The sequence below is a fragment of the Salmo trutta genome, chromosome 3, assembly GCF_901001165.1.
Source record: "Salmo trutta chromosome 3, fSalTru1.1, whole genome shotgun sequence".
NCBI classification, from domain to species: domain Eukaryota; kingdom Metazoa; phylum Chordata; class Actinopteri; order Salmoniformes; family Salmonidae; genus Salmo; species Salmo trutta.
The window spans coordinates 13,130,673-13,152,386 of record NC_042959.1 but is presented as its reverse complement, the minus strand read 5'-3'; the positions used below and the strand labels follow the sequence as shown (position 1 = coordinate 13,152,386).

General features: G+C 46.2%; 1 protein-coding gene across 2 annotated transcripts in view; it reads left to right on the top strand.

Moving 5' to 3' along the window:
• LOC115168449 (cytoplasmic FMR1-interacting protein 2) overlaps positions 1 to 21,613 on the top strand; it is a 41,328-nt gene extending 19,715 nt beyond the window's left edge. The window contains exons 9-30 of one of the 2 annotated variants that reach the window (XM_029723751.1): positions 1,977 to 2,081; positions 2,553 to 2,641; positions 3,172 to 3,409; positions 3,549 to 3,701; positions 4,739 to 4,878; positions 5,227 to 5,374; positions 5,567 to 5,720; positions 8,450 to 8,606; positions 8,765 to 8,861; positions 8,971 to 9,047; positions 9,153 to 9,261; positions 9,961 to 10,080; positions 10,504 to 10,703; positions 10,820 to 10,907; positions 11,015 to 11,158; positions 12,912 to 13,002; positions 13,773 to 13,905; positions 16,862 to 16,935; positions 17,070 to 17,164; positions 17,767 to 18,005; positions 18,220 to 18,367; positions 19,326 to 21,613. In XM_029723751.1, the coding sequence (XP_029579611.1) occupies positions 1,977 to 2,081; positions 2,553 to 2,641; positions 3,172 to 3,409; positions 3,549 to 3,701; positions 4,739 to 4,878; positions 5,227 to 5,374; positions 5,567 to 5,720; positions 8,450 to 8,606; positions 8,765 to 8,861; positions 8,971 to 9,047; positions 9,153 to 9,261; positions 9,961 to 10,080; positions 10,504 to 10,703; positions 10,820 to 10,907; positions 11,015 to 11,158; positions 12,912 to 13,002; positions 13,773 to 13,905; positions 16,862 to 16,935; positions 17,070 to 17,164; positions 17,767 to 18,005; positions 18,220 to 18,367; positions 19,326 to 19,493 (2,967 nt within the window). In that variant the 3' untranslated portion in view covers positions 19,494 to 21,613. The remainder of the gene's footprint in view (positions 1 to 1,976; positions 2,082 to 2,552; positions 2,642 to 3,171; positions 3,410 to 3,548; positions 3,702 to 4,738; positions 4,879 to 5,226; positions 5,375 to 5,566; positions 5,721 to 8,449; positions 8,607 to 8,764; positions 8,862 to 8,970; positions 9,048 to 9,152; positions 9,262 to 9,960; positions 10,081 to 10,503; positions 10,704 to 10,819; positions 10,908 to 11,014; positions 11,159 to 12,911; positions 13,003 to 13,772; positions 13,906 to 16,861; positions 16,936 to 17,069; positions 17,165 to 17,766; positions 18,006 to 18,219; positions 18,368 to 19,325) is intronic. The other variant, XM_029723762.1, reaches the window with a different exon arrangement.
• Positions 21,614 to 21,714: the final 101 nt, after the last annotated feature.

Genomic DNA, 21,714 nt, shown 5'->3' with positions numbered 1-21,714 from the left:
GGATCTTAACTACCTGCCTTTCTCTAGATACCTGTCTCTGTCTGGATCTTAACTACCTGCCTTTCTCTGATACCTGTTTCTGTCTGGATCTTAACTACCTGCCTTCTCTGATACCTGTTTCTGTCTGGATCTTAACTACCTGCCTTCTCTAGATACCTGTCTCTGTCTGGATCTTAACTACCTGCCTTTCTCTAGATACCTGTTTCTGTCTGGATCTTAACTACCTGCCTTTCTCTGATACCTGTTTCTGTCTGGATCTTAACTACCTGCCTTTCTCTGATACCTGTTCTGTCTGGATCTTAACTACCTGCCTTTCTCTGATACCTGTCTCTGTCTGGATCTTAACTACCTGCCTTTCTCTGATACCTGTTTCTGTCTGGATCTTAACTACCTGCCTTTCTCTGATACCTGTTTCTGTCTGGATCTTAACTACCTGCCTTTCTCTAGATACCTGTCTCTGTCTGGATCTTAACTACCTGCCTTTCTCTGATACCTGTTTCTGTCTGGATCTTAACTACCTGCCTTTCTCTGATACCTGTTTCTGTCTGGATCTTAACTACCTGCCTTTCTCTGATACCTGTTTCTGTCTGGATCTTAACTACCTGCCTTTCTCTAGATACCTGTCTCTGTCTGGATCTTAACTACCTGCCTTTCTCTGATACCTGTTTCTGTCTGGATCTTAACTACCTGCCTTTCTCTGATACCTGTTTCTGTCTGGATCTTAACTACCTGCCTTTCTCTAGATACCTGTCTCTGTCTGGATCTTAACTACCTGCCTTTCTCTGATACCTGTTTCTGTCTGGATCTTAACTACCTGCCTTTCTCTGATACCTGTTTCTGTCTGGATCTTAACTACCTGCCTTTCTCTAGATACCTGTCTCTGTCTGGATCTTAACTACCTGCCTTTCTCTGATACCTGTTTCTGTCTGGATCTTAACTACCTGCCTTTCTCTGATACCTGTCTCTGTCTGGATCTTAACTACCTGCCTTTCTCTAGATACCTGTCTCTGTCTGGATCTTAACTACCTGCCTTTCTCTGATACCTGTTTCTGTCTGGATCTTAACTACCTGCCTTTCTCTGATACCTGTCTCTGTCTGGATCTTAACTACCTGCCTTTCTCTAGATACCTGTCTCTGTCTGGATCTTAACTACCTGCCTTTCTCTAGATACCTGTCTCTGTCTGGATCTTAACTACCTGCCTTTCTCTGGATACCTGTCTCTCTCTGGATCTTAACTACCTGCCTTTCTCTAGATACCTGTCTCTGTCTGGATCTTAAAATGCTAATAGCCTCCTTACTCTAGATACCTGTCTCTGTCTGGATCTTAAAATGCTAATAGCCTCCTTTCTCTAGATACCTGTCTCTGTCTGGATCTTAAAATGCTAATAGCCTCTTTACTCTAGATACCTGTCTCTGTCTGGATCTTAACATGCTAATAGCCTCCTTACTCTAGATACCTGTCTCTGTCTGGATCTTAACATGCTAATAGCCTCCTTTCTCTAGATACCTGTCTCTGTCTGGATCTTAAAATGCTAATAGCCTCCTTACTCTAGATACCTGTCTCTGTCTGGATCTTAACATGCTAATAGCCTCCTTTCTCTAGATACCTGTCTCTGTCTGGATCTTAACATGCTAATAGCCTCCTTACTCTAGATACCTGTCTCTGTCTGGATCTTAACATGCTAATAGCCTCCTTTCTCTAGATACCTGTCTCTGTCTGGATCTTAAAATGCTAATAGCCTCCTTACTCTAGATACCTGTCTCTGTCTGGATCTTAACATGCTAATAGCCTCCTTTCTCTAGATACCTGTCTCTGTCTGGATCTTAACATGCTAATAGCCTCCTTACTCTTGCTTAGCGGTCCTCAACTGTAGCTTCCAGTAGTGTTCAGAATATGTAGAGTTATTTCTGAATGTGCGTCAAATATCATTGATCCAGCTTTGTATAATATCACGCTCTGTATGTGTGTGTGTCAGGTGATGGGTTTCGGTCTCTATCTGATGGACGGTAACGTCAGTAACATCTACAAACTAGACGCCAAGAAGAGGATCAACCTGGGAAAGATCGACAAGTTCTTCAAGGTGTGTGTGTGTGTGTGTGTGTGTGCGTGCGTGTGTGTGTGTGTGTGTGTGCTCCACACCAAAACAGCCATCTAACTTTTCATTGTGGCTCTGTCTGTACTTTCACATCATGATATTCTTTGATCACCCTCCTATCCGGACTGAAACCCTTTTTCTGTGTGTCTTGTTTGATTCCTTCCTTCCTGAATATATATATATATATATCTCTCTATCTATATATATATATATATATATATCTCTATATATCTCTCTCTCTCTCTCTCTCTCTCTCTCTCTCTCTCTCTCTCTCTCTCTCTCTCTCTCTCTCTCTCTCTCTCTCTCTCTCTCTCTATTCCTTCCTGACTGAATCTCTCTCTCTCTCTATTCCTTCCTGACTGAATCTCTCTCTCTCTCTATTCCTTCCTGACTGAATCTCTCTCTCTCTATTCCTTCCTGACTGAATCTCTTTCTGTGTCTTGTTTGATGCCTCAGCTGCAGGTGGTGCCTCTGTTTGGAGACATGCAGATAGAACTATCACGTTACATAGAGACCAGCGCTCACTACGAGGAGAACAAGTCCAAGTAAGAACATCAGCCATCTTTAAACTCATAAACTCAGACTTTTAACAAGTCCTGAACCCCAGCTCCTAACCCACAGGTGTCAAACTCATTCCATGGAGGGTCGAGTGTCTGCAGATTTTCACTCCTCCCTTGTACTTGACTGATTAAATAAGGTCACTGATTAGTAAGAAATTCGCTTACCTGGTTGTCTAGGTCTTAATTGGACACAAATTGAAAGGAAATAGCAAAAACCAGCATACACTCGGCCCTCCATGGAATGAGTTTGACACCCCTCCCCTAACCCCTGACTCTCTCTCCTACAGGTGGACGTGTACCCAGAGCTACATCTCTCCCCAGTACAACCTGTGTGAACCCTGACCTCTAACCTCTCTCCTACAGGTGGACGTGTACCCAGAGCTCCATCTCTCCCTAGTACAACCTGTGTGAACCCTGACCTCTAACCTCTCTCCTACAGGTGGACGTGTACCCAGAGCTCCATCTCTCCCCAGTACAACCTGTGTGAACCCTGACCTCTAACCTCTCTCCTACAGGTGGACGTGTACCCAGAGCTCCATCTCTCCCCAGTACAACCTGTGTGAGCAGATGGTTCAGATTCGTGACGACCACATCCGGTTCATCTCTGAGCTGGCTCGCTACAGTAACAGTGAGGTAGTGACCGGCTCAGGCCTGGACAGTCAGAAATCAGATGAGGAGTACAGGGAACTGTTTGACCTGGCACTCAGAGGGTTACAGCTGCTGTCCAAGTGGAGCACACACGTCATGGAAGTGGTGAGTAGGGGAACAGGGTGTGTGTGTTTATGTCAAAGAAGGGGCAGTGTGTAGTCCGTTCTTGGTCCCATAAAGTCATTCTATTTCTACCAGGTCCTGTGATATTCAGTTTACTCTGACACCATATTCTCTCTCTCAGTACTCGTGGAAGTTGGTCCACCCGACAGATAAGTTCTGTAACAAGGACTGTCCTGGCACAGCGGAGGAGTATGAGAGAGCTACACGTTACAACTACACCTCAGAGGAGAAGTTTGCCCTGGTCGAGGTCATCGCCATGATCAAGGGACTGCAGGTCAGAAACACACACTGTACCTACAGACAGCTAGGTCATGACATCGTTGGGACGCTTACAGAATAGTAACATAGCAGCATTTCACCACCGTGCGTCTTGGTTGAAATGTGGCTACATTGATGGTGGTGGTGATGATGATGATGGTGGTATTTGGTATTTTGTTGGTATTTTATTATGGAAGTGGTGGTGATGATGGAAGTGGTGGTGGAGGGGCCGGTTGTGGTGATGGTGATGGAGGGGGTGATGGAGGAGGGGGTGGTGGAGATGGAGGAGGGGGTGGTGGTGGTGGTGATGGAGGGGGTGGTGGAGATGGAGGGGGTGATGGTGATGGAGGGTGTGATGGAGGGGGTGGTGATGGAGGTAATGGTGATGGAGGGGGTGATGGAGGGGGTGATGGTGGTGATGGGAATAGGTGGTGGTGATGGAGGGGGTGGTGATGGAGGGGGTGGTGATGGAGGGGGTGGTGATGGTGATGTGATGGAGGTGGTGGTGCTGGAATGGGTGATGGAGGGGGTGGTGGTGATGGAGGGGGTGATGGAGATGGAGGGGGTGGGGGTGATGGAGATGGAGGGGTGATGGAGGTGATGTGATGGAGGGGGTGATGGAGGTGGTGGTGCTGGAGTGGGTGATGGAGGGGGTGGTGGTGATGGAGGGGGGGATGGAGGGTGTGATGGAGGTGATGGTGATGGAGGGGGTGGTGATGGAGGGGGTGATGGAGGTGGTGGTGATGGAGGGGGTGATGGTGGTGATGGAAATGGAGGTGGTGGTGATGGAAGGGGTGATGGTGATGGAGGGGGGTGGTGGTGGTGATGGAGGGGGTGGTGGTGGTGATGGAGGGGGTGATGGAGATGGAGGGGGTGATAGAGGGGGTGATGGTGGTGATGGAGGGGGTGGTGGTGATGTAGGGGGTGGTGGTGATGGAGGGGGTGATGGAGGTGGTGGTGATGGAGGGGGTGATGGTGGTGATGGTATTTGTAATTTTTTTGTATTTTATTATGGAAGTGATGATGATGATGATGATGATATCTGTGTTGTAGGTGTTGATGGGTCGTATGGAGAGCGTATTCAACCAGGCCATAAGGAACACCATCTATGCAGCCCTGCAGGACTTTGCCCAGATGACCCTCAGAGAGCCTCTACGTCAGGCCGTACGCAAGAAGAAGAACGTTCTCATCAGGTACCTTACTGGCTGCACTCATTCTTGTTCAACTAGTAACACATTTCAGGCAAGAGAACCTCCTAAGATGTTCTGTAACATCTTGTTTTCTAGGAGGTCTTGATTTAAAAAAAACACCTTGAAAAAAAGGCTCAAGTCCCCTCAAAGGCTCATGTGTGCATACGGCACAATTCTCACTGTTTGCTAGAGACAGAAGAACCATGGACCTTCCATAGTTAGCTAGCCTGTGTCCTAAATGGCAACCTAACCCCATGGGCACTATATAGGAAATAGTGTTCCATTTGGGTTACGCTCAGATGGTCATTCCCTATAATGCTGATTCTCTGATAACCCTCGGTCTCTCTCTAGTGTCCTGCAGGCAATCCGTAAGACCATCTGTGACTGGGAGGGGGCTCGGGAGCCTCCCAATGACCCCTGTCTCAGGGGGGAGAAGGACCCCAAGGGAGGGTTCGACATCAAGGTGCCCCGCAGAGCTGTGGGACCCTCGAGCACACAGGTACACCAGGAGAGAGAGAGAGAGGGATAATAGAGGGCTAGGGGAATTAGGAACGGGGGATAGAAGAGACGGATTTTGCTCAGGGATAGAGGCAGGTTGTAGGGGCAGGATCAAGTACAGGGACTTTGTAGGGGAATGGTAAGAATAGTATTATTTAGTCTTTTCTCTCTCTCTCTCCCCCTGCCTCGCTAGCTGTACATGGTTCGCACCATGCTGGAGTCGTTGATAGCCGATAAGAGTGGTTCTAAGAAGACTCTACGCAGCAGTCTGGATGGACCCATAGTTCTGGCTATAGAAGACTTCCACAAACACTCCTTCTTCTTCACACACCTGCTCAACTTCAGCGGTACACACACACACACACACACACACACACACACACAGGGTAATGCTTTCCTATCAGGGCTCAGGATAAGACCCATATGCAGACAGTTCGAATAACAGACGTTTATTATAAAACAGGGGGCAGGCGAACTACAGGTCAAGGGCAGGCAGAGGTCAGTAATCCAGGGCAGTGTCAACGGGTACAGAACGACAGGGTCAGGGTCAGGGCAGGCAGAGGTCAGTACCGTAATTTCCTGACTATTGAGCGCACCTGAATATAAGCCGCACACACTGAATAAAAAAAATATATATTATTTTGAACATAAATAAGCCGCACATGTCTATAAGCCGCAGGTGCCTACCCGTACATTGAAACAAATGAACTTTACACAGGCTTTATCGAAACACGGCTTGTAACAAAAATAAATAGGCTTTAACGAAACATGGCTTGTAACAAACATTTTTAAAATTAGCAGTAAACAGTAGCCTACCAAGAAAGTCATTGGTCACTATCTTCCTCCTCCTGTGCACTGAAACCACTGAAGTCATCTCCTTCGGTGTCGGAGTTGAATAGCCTCAGAATTGCTTCATCCGATATTGGATCGTTTTCATTGTCGCTCTCGTCACTGTTTGACCTTAACCCGTTCGGCAATTTCATTGGTCTAATGAAAGCTTCATGCCGGCAAAAAACTGAGCACGTCACAGAATGTGTTTTTTTTTTTTTTTTTTGGACCAAAAATTGAAAGCGGGAAAAATCCATATATTAGCCGCGTCGTTGTTTAAGCCGCGATGTTCAAAGCCTGGGACAAAAAGTTGCGGCTTATAGTCCGGAATTTACGGTAATCCGGGACAGTGTCAAAGGGTACAGAACGACAGGGTCAGGGCAGGCAGAGGTCAGTAATTCAGGGCAGTGTTAAAGGGTACAGAACGACAGGGTCAGGGTCAGGGCAGGCAGAGGTCAGTAATCCAGGGCAGTGTCAAAGGGTACAGAACGACAGGGTCAGGGTCAGGGCAGGCAGAGGTCAGTAATCCAGAGCAGTGTCAAAGGGTACAGAACGACAGGCTCAGGGTCAGGGCAGGCAGAGGTCAGTAATCCAGAGCAGTGTCAAAGGGTACAGAACGACAGGGTCAGGGCAGGCAGAGGTCAGTAAATCCAGAGCAGTGTTAAAGGGTACAGAACGACAGCCTCAGGGTCAGGGCAGGCAGAATGATCAAAACCAGGATAACTAGAAAACGTGCTCAAGAAAACAGGAGTACGAAAAACACGCTGGTAGGCTTCACGAGACAAACAGGCAACAGACAAACAGAACACAGGTATAAATACCCAGGGGATAATGGGGAAGATGGGCGACACCTGGAGGGAGGTGGAGACAATCACAAGGACAGGTGAAACAGATCAGGATGTGACACTTTCTTACACTACCACCCTCAAGATCATGATCAATGCTCACCTTGTACTTTTTTCTTTCCTTCCCCTCCTGTAATAATGTTATTCACCTCCCCTCCTGTAATATATCATGTTATTCACCTCCCCTCCTGTAATATGTCATGTTATTCACCTCCCCTCCTGTAATATATCATGTTATTCACCTCCCCTCCTGTAATATGTCATGTTATTCACCTCCCCTCCTGTAATATGTCATGTTATTCACCTCCCCTCCTGTAATATGTCATGTTATTCACCTCCCCTCCTGTAATATATCATGTTATTCACCTCCCCTCCTGTAATATATCATGTTATTCACCTCCCCTCCTGTAATATGTCATGTTATTCACCTCCCCTCCTGTAATATGTCATGTTATTCACCTCCCCTCCTGTAATATGTCATGTTATTCACCTCCCCTCCTGTAATATGTCATGTTATTCACCACCCCTCCTGTAATATATCATGTTATTCACCTCCCCTCCTGTAATATGTCATGTTATTCACCTTCCCTCCTGTAATATGTCATGTTATTCACCTCCCCTCCTGTAATATATTATGTTATTCACCTCCCCTCCTGTAATATGTCATGTTATTCACCTCCCCTCCTGTAATATGTCATGTTATTCACCTCCCCTCTTGTAATATGTCATGTTATTCACCTCCCCTCCTGTAATATATTATGTTATTCACCTCCCCTCCTGTAATATATTATGTTATTCACCTCCCCTCCTGTAATATGTCATGTTATTCACCTCCCCTCCTGTAATATGTCATGTTATTCACCTCCCCTCCTGTAATATGTCATGTTATTCACCTCCCCTCCTGTAATATATCATGTTATTCACCTCCCCTCCTGTAATATATCATGTTATTCACCTCCCCTCCTGTAATATGTCATGTTATTCACCTCCCCTCCTGTAATATGTCATGTTATTCACCTCCCCTCCTGTAATATGTCATGTTATTCACCTCCCCTCCTGTAATATGTCATGTTATTCACCACCCCTCCTGTAATATATCATGTTATTCACCTCCCCTCCTGTAATATGTCATGTTATTCACCTCCCCTCCTGTAATATGTCATGTTATTCACCTCCCCTCCTGTAATATATTATGTTATTCACCTCCCCTCCTGTAATATGTCATGTTATTCACCTCCCCTCCTGTAATATGTCATGTTATTCACCTCCCCTCTTGTAATATGTCATGTTATTCACCTCCCCTCCTGTAATATATTATGTTATTCACCTCCCCTCCTGTAATATGTCATGTTATTCACCTCCCCTCTTGTAATATGTCATGCTGTTCCCTTCCCATCCTCCAGAGGCACTGCAGCACTGCTGTGACCTGTCTCAGCTGTGGTTCAGAGAGTTCTTCCTGGAGTTGACCATGGGTCGCAGGATCCAGTTCCCCATCGAGATGTCCATGCCCTGGATCCTCACAGACCACATACTGGAGACCAAGGAGCCATCCATGATGGAGTAAGACATTGTTTAGACCACTGTGTGCACGTGTGCATGCGTGCGTGCAAGAGGAAGTGATGGAAAGATAGTGTTTGTTGTCTCTCTGTTGTCATTGTGTCCGTACTGAGTCTGTGTGTGTTTGTGCCTGCTGATGCCATCCTGACTGTTTCTCCCAGGTATGTGTTGTACCCTCTGGACCTCTACAATGACAGTGGTTACTACGCTCTGACCAAGTTCAAGAAACAGTTCCTCTACGATGAGATAGAGGCTGAGGTAAACTAGCACAAAACAAAGATGGCTGCCTCAGAAATCAAATAATGACAAGTAATTTATCACCAATCCCCACAAGAGTAGTGAGTTACGGATGCTGTTTTTCCTACAGGTGAACCTGTGCTTCGATCAGTTTGTCTACAAACTGGCTGACCAGATATTTGCCTACTACAAAGCCATGTCTGGAAGGTAAGAGACGGCTGGAAACTGAATCATGTTGAGGGGGGTGAGATGGGGGGGGGGGGGGGGGGGAATCAAGCAGTGAAGGATGTTGTTGTGTGTTTTGCTCCACAGTGTCCTCCTGGATAAGCGTTTCAGGGCGGAGTGTAAAAACTATGGCGTGATCATCCCCTACCCCCCCTCCAATCGTTATGAGACCCTGCTCAAACAGAGACACGTACAGGTAGGTCTGTCTTACATCACCCTGGAATACGCCCTGGCAAGGGTGACCACAGTCCCACATCTTGGCCCTTTGTTACTTACAAAAAGCATGCGTCTAATGGAGAGCTACAAACGAAGGAAATAGCCGATTTAGACTGACAGACATAAGGTCATTTCGTAAAACTTGTGAGGCTCTCTATGCTTATTAGTTGTGCTTCAATTAGCTTGCTAGCTAGCTCGGTGCAGTGGGAGGGAGATGTATTTTGTGTGTGTGTGTGTGGGGGGGGGGGTTATTAATGTGTTGGCTACACTGTCCCGCGAATGTCCCGAAAAATCGGCCCGAATTTGGGTATTTTAAACTTGGTCACCCTAGCCCTGTGATACACCGCCCTGTCATACACCGCCCTGTCATACACCGCCCTGTCATACACCGCCCTGTCATACACCGCCATGTCATACACCGCCATGTCATACCTGTCATTGCAGTACACTTTCAGAGATCTTTGTGGGACTGACCACATGGTCAGTTTTTAACATTAAATCACACAACACCTCTCTCTCCTTCTCTCCTCTCTCTTCTTTCCTACTCTCTTCCCCCTCTCTCACATCCTCTCTTCTCTCTCTCTTCCGCTCTCCTCTCCTCACTCTTTCTCTCTCGCTCTCTTCCCCCTTCCCTCCTTCCCTCCCTCCCTCTCTCTCATCCTGTCCTCTCTCTCTCCAGCTCCTAGGTCGCTCCATCGACCTGAACCGTCTGATCACCCAGAGGATCTCAGCAGCCATGTACAAGTCTCTGGACCAGGCCATCAGCCGCTTTGAGAGTGAAGACCTCACCTCCATAGTGGTGAGAATACCAGGGGAATACTGTATACTGTAGTCTCAACCCTCGAACACACACACACACACACACACACACACACACACACACACACACACACACACACACACACACACACACACACACACACACAACCAACCCTCCTTCACACTCCCAGTCCTGGGTCAAATGTACTCAGAGAGCATACTGTCAGTCCTTGGTAACATATCACACACTAGGCTCATTCTCATGGGCCCTTTCCTGTCCTCTGGGGTCCATGCTCCACTGGCCACATTATATGACCAGCTTTAATTCTCTCTCTCACAGTTCCACCCATCAGCAGTTGATGTTGTTTATGATGTTAATTTTTCTCTCCCCCTCTCCTATCACTCACTACTCCACCCCTCTCTCTCTTTCTCCCTCTCTCTCACACACCACTCCACCCATCAGGAGTTGGAGTGGCTGATGGACATCAACAGACTGACTCATCGTCTGCTTTCGAAGCACATGACCCTGGACAGCTTCGACGCCATGTTCCGTGAGGCCAACCACAATGTGTCTGCTCCCTACGGACGCATCACGCTCCATGTCTTCTGGGAACTCAACTTTGACTTCCTCCCCAACTACTGCTACAACGGCTCCACCAACCGGTCAGTACATTGCTCAGGTTCAGCAGTTGGTTATCTATATTCCATTTAGTCATTACCTAAGTGGACTCCTGCTCATGACCCCTTACCTCTAGCTCGTTCATTCTTTGTGTCCTCAGCTTCGTGCGGACTGCCATCCCCTTTACCCAGGAGCCTCAGCGAGACAAGCCGGCCAACGTGCAGCCGTACTACCTGTATGGGTCTAAGGTATGTACTGTATACGGTCTCCTATTTGAATACAACTCTAGAAATGACAAACATTTGTACCTATTTTGAGAGCATGTTTCTGATGTTTTTTTTCACCCCTCCCCCAGCCTCTGAACATTGCCTACTCCCACATCTATAGCTCCTACAGGAACTTCGTAGGCCCGCCCCACTTCAAAACCATCTGCCGTCTCCTTGGTTACCAGGGCATCGCCGTGGTGATGGAGGAACTGCTCAAGATAGTCAAGAGCCTGGTATTATGGGCTATTTGTCTCTTTTACTATTGTCTGAATGTACTCCTACATACCAGCGCTCTGTTTAAAAACAGTACAGTGAGGGGGAAAAAAGTATTTGATCCCCTGCTGATTTTGTACGTTTGCCCACTGACAAAGAAATGATCAGTCTATAATTTTAATGGCAAGTTTATTTGAACAGTGAGAGACAGAATAACAACCAAAGAATCCAGAAAAACGCATGTCAAAAATGTTATAAAATGATTTGCATTTTAATGAGGGAAATAAGTATTTGACACCTCTGTAAAACATGACTTAGTACTTGGTGGCAAAACCCTTGTTGGCAATCACAGAGGTCAGATGTTTCTTGTAGTTGGACACCAGGTTTGCACACATCGCAGGAGGGATTTTGTCCCACTCTTCTTTGCAGATCTTCTCCAAGTCATTAAGGTTTCGAGGCTGATGTTTGGCAACTCGAACCTTCAGCTCCCTCCACAGATTTTCTATGGGATTAAGGTCTGGAGACTGGCTAGGCCACTCCAGGACCTTGATGTGCTTCTTCTTGAGCCACTCCTTTGTTGCCTTGGCCGTGTGTTTTGGGTCATTGTCATGCTGGAATACCTATCCACGACCCATTTTCAATGCCCTGGCTGAGGGAAGGAGGTTCTCACCCAAGATTTGACGGTACATGGCCCCGTCCATCGTCCCTTTGATGCGGTGAAGTTGTCCTGTCCCCTTAGCAGAAAAACACCCCCAAAGCATAATGTTTCCACCTCCATGTTTGATGGTGGGGATGGTGTTCTTGGGGTCATAGGCAGCATTTCTACTCCTCCAAACACGGCGAGTTGAGTTGATGCCAAAGAGCTCCATTTTGGTCTCATCTGACCACAACACTTTCACCCAGTTGTCCTCTGAATCATTCAGATGTTCATTGGTAAACTTCAGACGGGCATGTATATGTTCTTTCTTGAGCAGGGGGACCTTGCGGGCGCTGCAGGATTTCAGTTCTTCACGGCGTAGTGTGTTACCAATTGTTTTCTTGGTGACTATGGTCCCAGCTGCCTTGAGATCATTGACAAGATCCTCCCGTGTAGTTCTGGGCTGATTCCTCACTGTTCTCATGATCATTGCAACTCGACGAGGTGAGATCTTGCATGGAGCCCCAGGCCGAGGGAGATTGGCAGTTCTTTTGCGTTTCTTCCATTTGCAAATAATCGCACCAACTGTTGTCACCTTCTCACCAAGCTGCTTGGCGATGGTCTTGTAGCCCATTCCAGCCTTGTGTAGGTCTACAATCTTGTCCCTGACATCCTTGGAGAGCTCTTTGGTCTTGGCCATGGTGGAGAGTTTGGAATCTGATTGATTGATTGCTTCTGTGGACAGGTGTCTTTTATACAGGTAACAAACTGAGATTAGGAGCACTCCCTTTAAGAGTGTGCTTCTAATCTCAGCTCGTTACCTGTATAAAAGACACCTGGGAGCCAGAAATCTTTCTGATTGAGAGGGGGTCAAATACTTATTTCCCTCATTAAAATGCAAATCAATTTATAACATTTTTGACATGCGTTTTTCTGGATTTTTTGGTTGTTATTCTGCCTCTCACTGTTGAAATAAACTTAACATTAAAATTATAGACTGATCATTTCTTTGTCAGTGGGCAAACGTACAAAATCAGCAGGGGATCAAATACTTTTTTTCCCCTCACTGTATATCCAACTGATCTCATCTTTTTACACTCCTTCTCCCTCATCTTCCTCTTCTCTTTCCTCTCTAGTTGCAGGGCACTATCCTGCAGTATGTGAAGACTCTGATCGAGGTAATGCCCAAGATCTGTCGCCTGCCGCGCCACGAGTATGGATCCCCAGGTCAGTTGATGTACAGTAGGCAGATGTATTTCAGTGAATGTCTAGGCTTTATCTCAGAGGGCTAACACAGCCATGACTCATACAGCAACCCAGGTTTGAAACCCAGTTGATCCCAGACAATAAAACTTCCTGATGTTGTCCCATCATATTACAGTCCTCTGACAAATCAAATGAGATATGCTGGTTTAGCATGTCTCTCTATGACCAGGGTTTATAGGCTTGGTAGATCAGGGGTGTTCTGTACCGTAACAGGCTGTAGTGGGCTTTAATGGACTTCCTGTATGCCTGATCTCAGTCATTTAGAGCACAGTGACGGAATATACATCGTCATAGTCAACATGATGCAGTTCATAATCCTACCATACCTGGATGTTCCATCATGATACTGATGTGTGTTTATCAGTCAAGGACAGTCCCTTTCATAGTATTTAACTCCATGTGATCGGATCTGTTGTTTTAACATTTAACTATTTTCACTTTGCAGATGTAACTTTTAGCTGTGTTCAGGCCTTAATGGCCACATGTAGTTTTATAATCTCCACCCGGCACAGCCAGAAGAGGACTGGCCACCCCTCAGAGCCTGGTTCCTCTCTAGGTTTCTTCTTAGGTTCCTGCCTTTCTAGGGAGTTTTTCCTAGCCACTGTGCTTCTACATCTGCATTGCTTGCTCTTTGGGGTTTTAGGCTGGGTATCTGTAAAGCACTTTGTGACATCAGCTGATGTAAGAAGGGCTTTATAAAATACATTTGATTGATTGTCCTTCCCTGCCAGGTATCCTGGAGTTCTTCCACCACCAGCTGAAGGACATTATAGAGTACGCAGAGCTGAAGACAGATGTCTTCCAGAGTCTCAGAGAGGTGGGGAACGCCATCCTCTTCTGTCTGCTCATCGAACAAGCTCTGGTGAGTCCCTCCTTCTCTTTTCCTTTTTCACTTCTATCCCTTCCTCTCCTCTGTTCTGTCCTTCCCTCCTTTCCCCACCTTTTTCTGCTTCACCTGTATCCCTTTGTTTCTCTTTCTCCTTTACTCTTCCCCTCTCATCCTCTCCATCACCTCCCTCATCTCCCACTCTCATACTCTCCATCCTCTCTCCTCTCCCTCTCTCATACTCTCATCACCTCTCCCCTCTCCCTCCTCTTCCCCTCTCAAACTATCCATCACCTCTCCCCTCTCTTTTCCTCTCCTCTCTTCCTCCCATTCCTGCTGTCTCTTATTCTCTCTCTCTCTCTCAGGGTCACCTTAGCATACTCAGAAAGAGGGACTGATCCATGTCAGGCTATTTCTCCTCCTTCTGTCTGGTTTAATATGTCTGTTTCTATCTCCGTCTCAATAAAGTTTCACCCTCCAGAAATGTTGATATTGACTGTATCTGAATTGCAACTCTATTCTTTATTACACGCTGGCAAACTACCACAGGTGGTAAGAATCTAGGTCTTGTCTTTGGTAAAAAAAACACACCCTGACTGATCTCCATCTCTCTCTCTGTTGGTTTGGGCTACCGTGTTTCTCTGTTTTTATATTCACCATCTTACTTTGGCACACAAAGTTTTACCTCCGGAGGACCATGAAAGCCAAGGATTGAGATTAAAATTATTGTAAGAAATAAAGAACAATCCAAGATTGCAATCATAATTCTATGATTGGAAATAAATAGTTAATAAAAAGTGATTATCTTAAAGTATCTCTCCATATCCTCGGCTCCCATGATAGAGGTGACCTGTGTGTTTCTGGGTGGCTGTCTGTAAAGTAAACTCAGCAAAATAAGAAACGTCCTCAAACTGTCAACTGCGTTTATTTTCAGCAAACTTAACGTGTAAATATTTGTATGAACGTAACAAGATTCAACAACTGAGACATAAACTGAACAAGTTCCACAGACATGTGACTAACAGAAATGGAATAATGTGTCCCTGGGGGATCAAAATCAAAAGTAAGTCAGTATCTGGTGTGGCCACCAGCTGCATTAAGTATTGCAGTGCATCTCCTCCTCATGGACTGCACCAGATTTGCCAGTTCTTGCTGTGAGATGTTACCCCACTCTTCCACCAAGGCACCTGCAACTTCCCAGACATTTCTGGGGGGAATGGCCCTAGTCCTCACCCTCCGATCCAACAGGTCCCAGACGTGCTCAATGGGATTGAGATCCGGGCTCTTCGCTGGCCATGGCAGAACACTGACATTCCTGTTTTGCAGGAAATCACGCACAGAACGAGCAATATGGCTGGTGGCATTGTCATGCTGGAGGGTCATGTCAGGATGAGCCTGCAGGAAGGGTACCACATGAGGGAAGAGGATGTCTTCCCTGTAACGCACAGCTTTGATATTGCCTGCAATGACAACAAACTCAGTTCGATGATGCTGTGACACACCGCCCCAGACCATGACGGACCCTCCACCTCCAAATCGATCCCGCTCCAGAGTACAGGCCTCGGTGTGACCCTCATTCCTTCGACGATAAACGCGAATCCGACCATCATCCCTGTTGAGACAAAACCGTGACTCGTCAGTGAAGAGCACTTTTTGCCAGTCCTGTCTGGTCCAGCGACGTGAGTTTGTGCCCATAGGCGACGTTGTTGCCGGTGATGTCTGGTGAGGACCTGCCTTACAACAGGCCTACAAGCCCTCAGTCCAGCCTCTCTCAGCCTATTGTGGACAGTCTGATCTCTGATGGAGGGATTGTGCGTTCCTGGTGTAACTCTGGCAGTTGTTGTTGCCATCCTGTACCTGTCCCGCAGGTGTGATGTACCGATCCTGTGCAGATGTTGTTAAACACGGTCTGCCACTGTGAGGACGATCAGCTGTCCATCCTGTCTCCCTGTAGCGCTGTCATCGGCGTCTCACAGTACGGACAGTGCAATTTATTGCCCTGGCCACATCTGCAGTCCTCATGCCTCCTTGCAGCATGCCTAAGGCACGTTCACGCAGATGTGCAGGCACCCTGGGCATCTTTCTTTTGGTGTTTTTCAGAGTCAGTAGAAATACCTCTTTAGTGTCCTAAGTTTTCATTAAGTGTGACCTTAATTGCCTACCGTCTGTACGCTGTTAGTGTCTTAACGACCGTTCCACATGTGCATGTTCGTTAATTGTTTATGGTTCATTGAACAAGAATGGGAAACAGTGTTTAAACCCTTTACAATGAAGATCTGTGAAGATATTTGGATTTTTAAGTATTATCTTTGAAAGACAGGGTCCTGAAAAAGGGGCGTTTCTTTTTTTGCTGTGTTTATGTGCTCAACTTCACTTCTGCCTCTATACTCTCTGTCAACACTGACTTCTCTCTCAACGCCTGACTGTCACTTTACACCCTCATACCCTCTGGTCTGTCTGTTTGTCCCTCTGACTGCCTCGGGGTGGGGGTGGGTTTGGTGGGTGGGTGGGTGTTTGTACTGGCGGATCACTGCATGCAGATCATTCTGTCTTCCATAGTGTTTTAGTGGAGCTTTCCTGATCTGGATCTCTTGTCGTTTGCTGATTCCATATTCCAGTCATGTCTATTGGTTAGCCAGACCTGAGTGACAGTAGCCTGTAGTGCGACTGGGGGGGGTGACCAGAGGTTAGATCAGACCAATGACACGTCAGACCAGTGTAATGTACTGCATGAGTCGTACACCTGCCTAGGGTTATCTCATCATAACTGTTCTAGCCTACTGTTCTCTCACTTATACACACATTCTCACAGCTTATGTACCTCTGACTCCACTCCTTACTAATGAGTTCTCAACACCTCCCTCCCATCACCACTAACCACCCCATGTAGTGTAGATGTGTCCAGGAGAGATGTTGGCTGGTGTTCAATGTCACCTCTCTCTGCCTCTCTCTCGGTCTTTCCCTGTCTCTCCCTCTGTGTGTGTGTTAACCACAGTCCCAGGAGGAGGTGTGTGACCTGCTTCATGCAGCCCCCTTCCAGAACATCCTCCCCAGGGTCTACATCAAAGGTATGTGATACAGGTCCAGGCGTGTGGATCCTGATTGAGATCATGGTGGATGGGTGGGATAAGGCAGTCAATATTGTTATGCATATCTGTCTGATGTGATTGGTGTAGTAACGTTTGTTTGTTTGTGTGTGTAGAGGGGGAGCGTCTGGAAGTCAGGATGAAGAGGCTGGAGGCTAAGTATGCTCCACTCCATCTGGTGCCCCTCATTGAGAGGCTGGGGACCCCTCAGGTGAGCTGCTTGTCATCACCATCCATACCTCATCACCTGGCTCTCTACTCTACCTTCTTGTCATCACCATCCATACCTCATCACCTGGCTCTCTACTCTACCTTCTTGTCATCACCATCCATACCTCATCACCTGGCTCTCTACTCTACCTTCTTGTCATCACCATCCATACCTCATCACCTGGCTCTCTACTCTACCTTCTTGTCATCACCATCCATACCTCATCACCTGGCTCTCTACTCTACCTTCTTGTCATCACCATCCATACCTCATCACCTGGCTCTCTGTCCTGACCCACAGCCATTAGACAGTTTCAGAAATCTTGGTTTGAAAAGGCAGAATTTGAAAGGGCAGCCATATTGGCACCAAAGTTCCAAGACAATTACTTTTCTAATTTGATCTGCTCCTCCTCACTCCCTGTTCTTCTTTCTTCCTTCCTCTCCTAATGTCTCCTTCCTTCCTCTGCTAATGTCTCCTTCCTTCCTTCCTCTCCTGATGTCTCCTTCCTTCCTTCCTCTCCTGATGTCTCCTTCCTTCCTTCCTCTCCTGATGTCTCCTTCCTTCCTTCCTCTCCTGATGTCTCCTTCCTTCCTCTTTTTCAGCAAATAGCTATAGCCCGTGAGGGGGATCTGTTGACCAAGGAGCGTCTTTGTTGTGGCCTGTCCATGTTCGAGGTGATCCTTACGAGGATCCGTAGTTTCCTACAGGACGCCGTGTGGCGAGGCCCACCCCCCACCAACGGCGTGATGCACGTGGACGAGTGTATGGAGTTCCACCGCCTCTGGAGTGCCATGCAGTTTGTTTACTGCATCCCCGTCGGCACTCATGAGTTCACCGCCGAGTGAGTTACTGTAGGGGGCATGGCAGTGTACACACACTCACACACAGTAACAGTTTAGTTACTGTAGTCCTCTCAGGGCACCAAAGACTTTACCGCAGATATACAGTAGTAGATAAACCCATCAATCAAGCTTGATTTGTAAATTGTTTTCTACAAATACAAAGTACTTACTAAGTTAGTAACAGCAAGCCGTCCCTGTGCGTGTCCTCTGCAGGCAGTGTTTTGGTGACGGGCTGAACTGGGCAGGCTGCTCCATCATCGTGCTGTTGGGTCAGCAGCGCCGCTTCGACCTGTTTGACTTCTGCTACCACCTGCTCAAGGTGCAGAGGCAGGATGGCAAGGATGAGATCATCAAGAACGTGGTGGGTACATACTGACGCTACGCACACATCTACACACTTTTAACCAGCATGCTAGCACAGAAATAAGAAGGGATTTAGGGCACAGGAGGTGGTGGCACCTTAATTGGGGAGGAAGGGCTCGTGGTAATGGCTGGAGTGGATTTTTTTTTACGAGAAAGATTGATATGAGGAGAGGAAGCTCACCATCTTTGTGGCAAGTTCTTGGCTACTACAATCCTGGTCTGTGGTTTTAATTCTGTCATATGATTCAATCCCTCCCTCCCTCTCTCTCGCTATCCCTCCCTTTCTCTCGCTATCTCTCTCTCTCTCTCGCTATCTCTCTCTCTCTCTCGCTATCTCTCTCTCTCTCTCGCTATCCCTCTCTCTCTCTCGCTATCCCTCTCTCTCTCGCTATCCCTCTCTCTCTCGCTATCCCTATCCCTCTCTCTCTCGCTATCCCTCTCTCTCTCTCTCGCTATCCCTCTCTCTCTCGCTATCCCTATCCCTCTCTCTCTCGCTATCCCTCTCTCTCTCTCTCTCGCTATCCCTCTCTCTCTCTCTCTCGCTATCCCTCTCTCTCGCTATCCCTCTCGCTATCCCTCTCTCTCGCTATCCCTCTCGCTATCCCTCTCTCTCTCTCGCTATCCCTCTCGCTATCCCTCTCTCTCTCTCGCTATCTCTCTCTCTCGCTATCTCTCTCTCTCTCTCGCTCTCTATCCCTCTCTCGCTCTCTATCCCTCTCTCGCTCTCTATCCCTCTCTCGCTCTCTATCCCTCTCTCTCGCTATCCCTCTCTCGCCCTCTCTCTCTCGCTATCCCTCTCGCTATCCCTCTCTCTCTCGCTATCCCTCTCTCTCTCGCTATCCCTCTCGCTATCCCGCTCTCTCTCGCTATCCCTCTCGCTATCCCGCTCTCTCTCGCTATCCCTCTTTCGCTATCCCTCTCTCTCTCTCGCTATCTCTCTCTCTCTCTCTCCACAGCCGCTGAAGAAGATGGCTGATCGGATCAGGAAGTACCAGATCCTGAACAATGAGATCTTTGCCATCCTTAACAAGTACATGAAGGCTGTGGAGACGGATAGTTCCACCGTGGAGCATGTCCGCTGCTTCCAGCCACCTATACACCAGTCCCTGGCCACAACATGCTGAGAAGAACAAACATGCTACATACACACACACACACACACACACACACATGCTACACACACAAGCCACACATGTCCCACGTGCACACACACAGTACAAATACACACACCAACCCAAATCATCACCATACACTCTGCCTTTCTTTGGCCTTGTACTCAGACTCTCAGAGCCTTAGGATTCCAGAGTTCTGTCTGACTGTACACCATTTTGACACCAAATATTCCATACCAATGACATTCCAGTTTGCATTCTAAAATGCAACTGTCTAGGAACTTTTGGTGGCAACATGGCGCCCATTAAAAAGTCTAAATCTCAAACTGAGTTTTCTGAATATGTTTGGCCCAAAACCACAGTCTAGTTTTAGAGTTGTGGGTGTTTTCAGATGTTAGTTTTTCTGTTCTCAACCTATGTGAGTCTCACACCCAGCATGCCTTCTCCTGTCCCTAGAGCTATATGTCACATGGATGGCCTCAGTAACACACAACTGCCAATCCTGAGTGGTTACAGATCTGCAGTACCACTCTGCTTCCCCTCTAGTCACAATCAACAGTCTATCAGATATATCTGAGAAACCATTTAGTAAGCAACAACAATCAACCTACATAAAAGATGATAGATATGCTGGAATAATCTCCAAAACCTCAACGCATACAAATAATCAGATTCTGAAAGGACCTATAACCTGAGATTATTATTTTGTAGATTACATACGAAAGCAAACCTAATGGCCATTTATTGAATTGCTTATTGAAGTCCACATGGGTGCGAAGTATTACGATGATACTTAATAACACCAATGTCATCAGTGTAATTTCCCCCCATAACATCCATGATATGATCATCGCCCAAGTCAACAAATGAATGAATGAATCCCAGAAGCTAACACATGAGTGGCCCAAATGGTACCCTATTCCCTATATAGTGCACTACTTTTGACCAGCGCCTACAGGGCTCTGGTCAAAGGTAATGCACTATATAGAGAATAGGGTTCCATTTGGATGCAGCCCACATCTCCCTGGACACACCCAAGCATAGTAAACCAGTGTCATAGGAGTAGTTGGCCACACCTCACTTCTTCTCAAACAACCCTGCTGTTTCACAACAAGGACACTTGACTGCATAACAAGGACAATTGACTGCATTTCTGAGTTGCTTTTATTTATTTTTACCCATATTTTGGGGGGTTTAGCCTCTGAGTATATTTTTATTCTGTTCCGTTCTCCATTGTAAATTTCACTGTTGAACTAAAAAGAGAAGTTTAGAGTTGTAATTGTTATTGTTTTTAATTAATTATTGATAATTACATTTTTCATCCTTGGTATAACTTGCCTCTACTGATGAGAAACCTCACCTACTGTCTTGTCAGTTTATTGAAACGTTTTATATTCTGTATGTGCGCTTAATAGTGTTATTGTTTATCATTTTACAAATTATTGACATCTGCGCTAATGTGTTTTATTTTAATTTTTTTCTGTAATAAAACATTAGAAATACTTCTTGATTGTAAAATAAGAGGCCAGGATGATGTGACTGTATTAGATTTGTTCAGAGAGTGAATGGGACCAAGCTAACTACTGTAGAGTTCATTCCCTCCTATAGAAGAAATAAAGGAATCAAGTAGTTGCCTTTGAATTACACACCAGAGATGGAGAAAGGGACTATTGTTTTACTTTTTTTCCCTTTAGCTTAAGCAGTGTTATCAAAATATTTTTTCCCCAGTTTTTTATTCTTATGAAGGAAAATTATCGTTACATCAATGAAGGAGCAACCACATTTTCAGTTTCCCCTTTCCGTTTATTTTTCTATTGTTCCAATGGTCCTTTGTGTTTTATTTATTCACACAACTACACCTTTATTGTTCATTGAATGGGTGAATATGTTGATAAGTAAAAGTTATCAATGCATCATTTTCGAACCTTTTAGCATGAAAAGAAAAACGATATATTGTCATTACGGATACATTTGTGACATTAGGTTTTTGTTCATGATATTGTTGTACAAGTGATCATGTTTTGAAATACAAAAATGAGAAAATAAGAATATAAAGATGTACAACGAATTGTCCTGCAAAAGGAAATTAAATTGTTGTATTTCCATTAAATAAATGTCTAACTGAAAATTTATTAAGAATCATGTATGACGGTGTACATTGTAATTGAAAAAAATACTGTAAATACATTTGAATATAGCCACAGCGATCATGAGGAGAAGGAGGGGCCAGTGG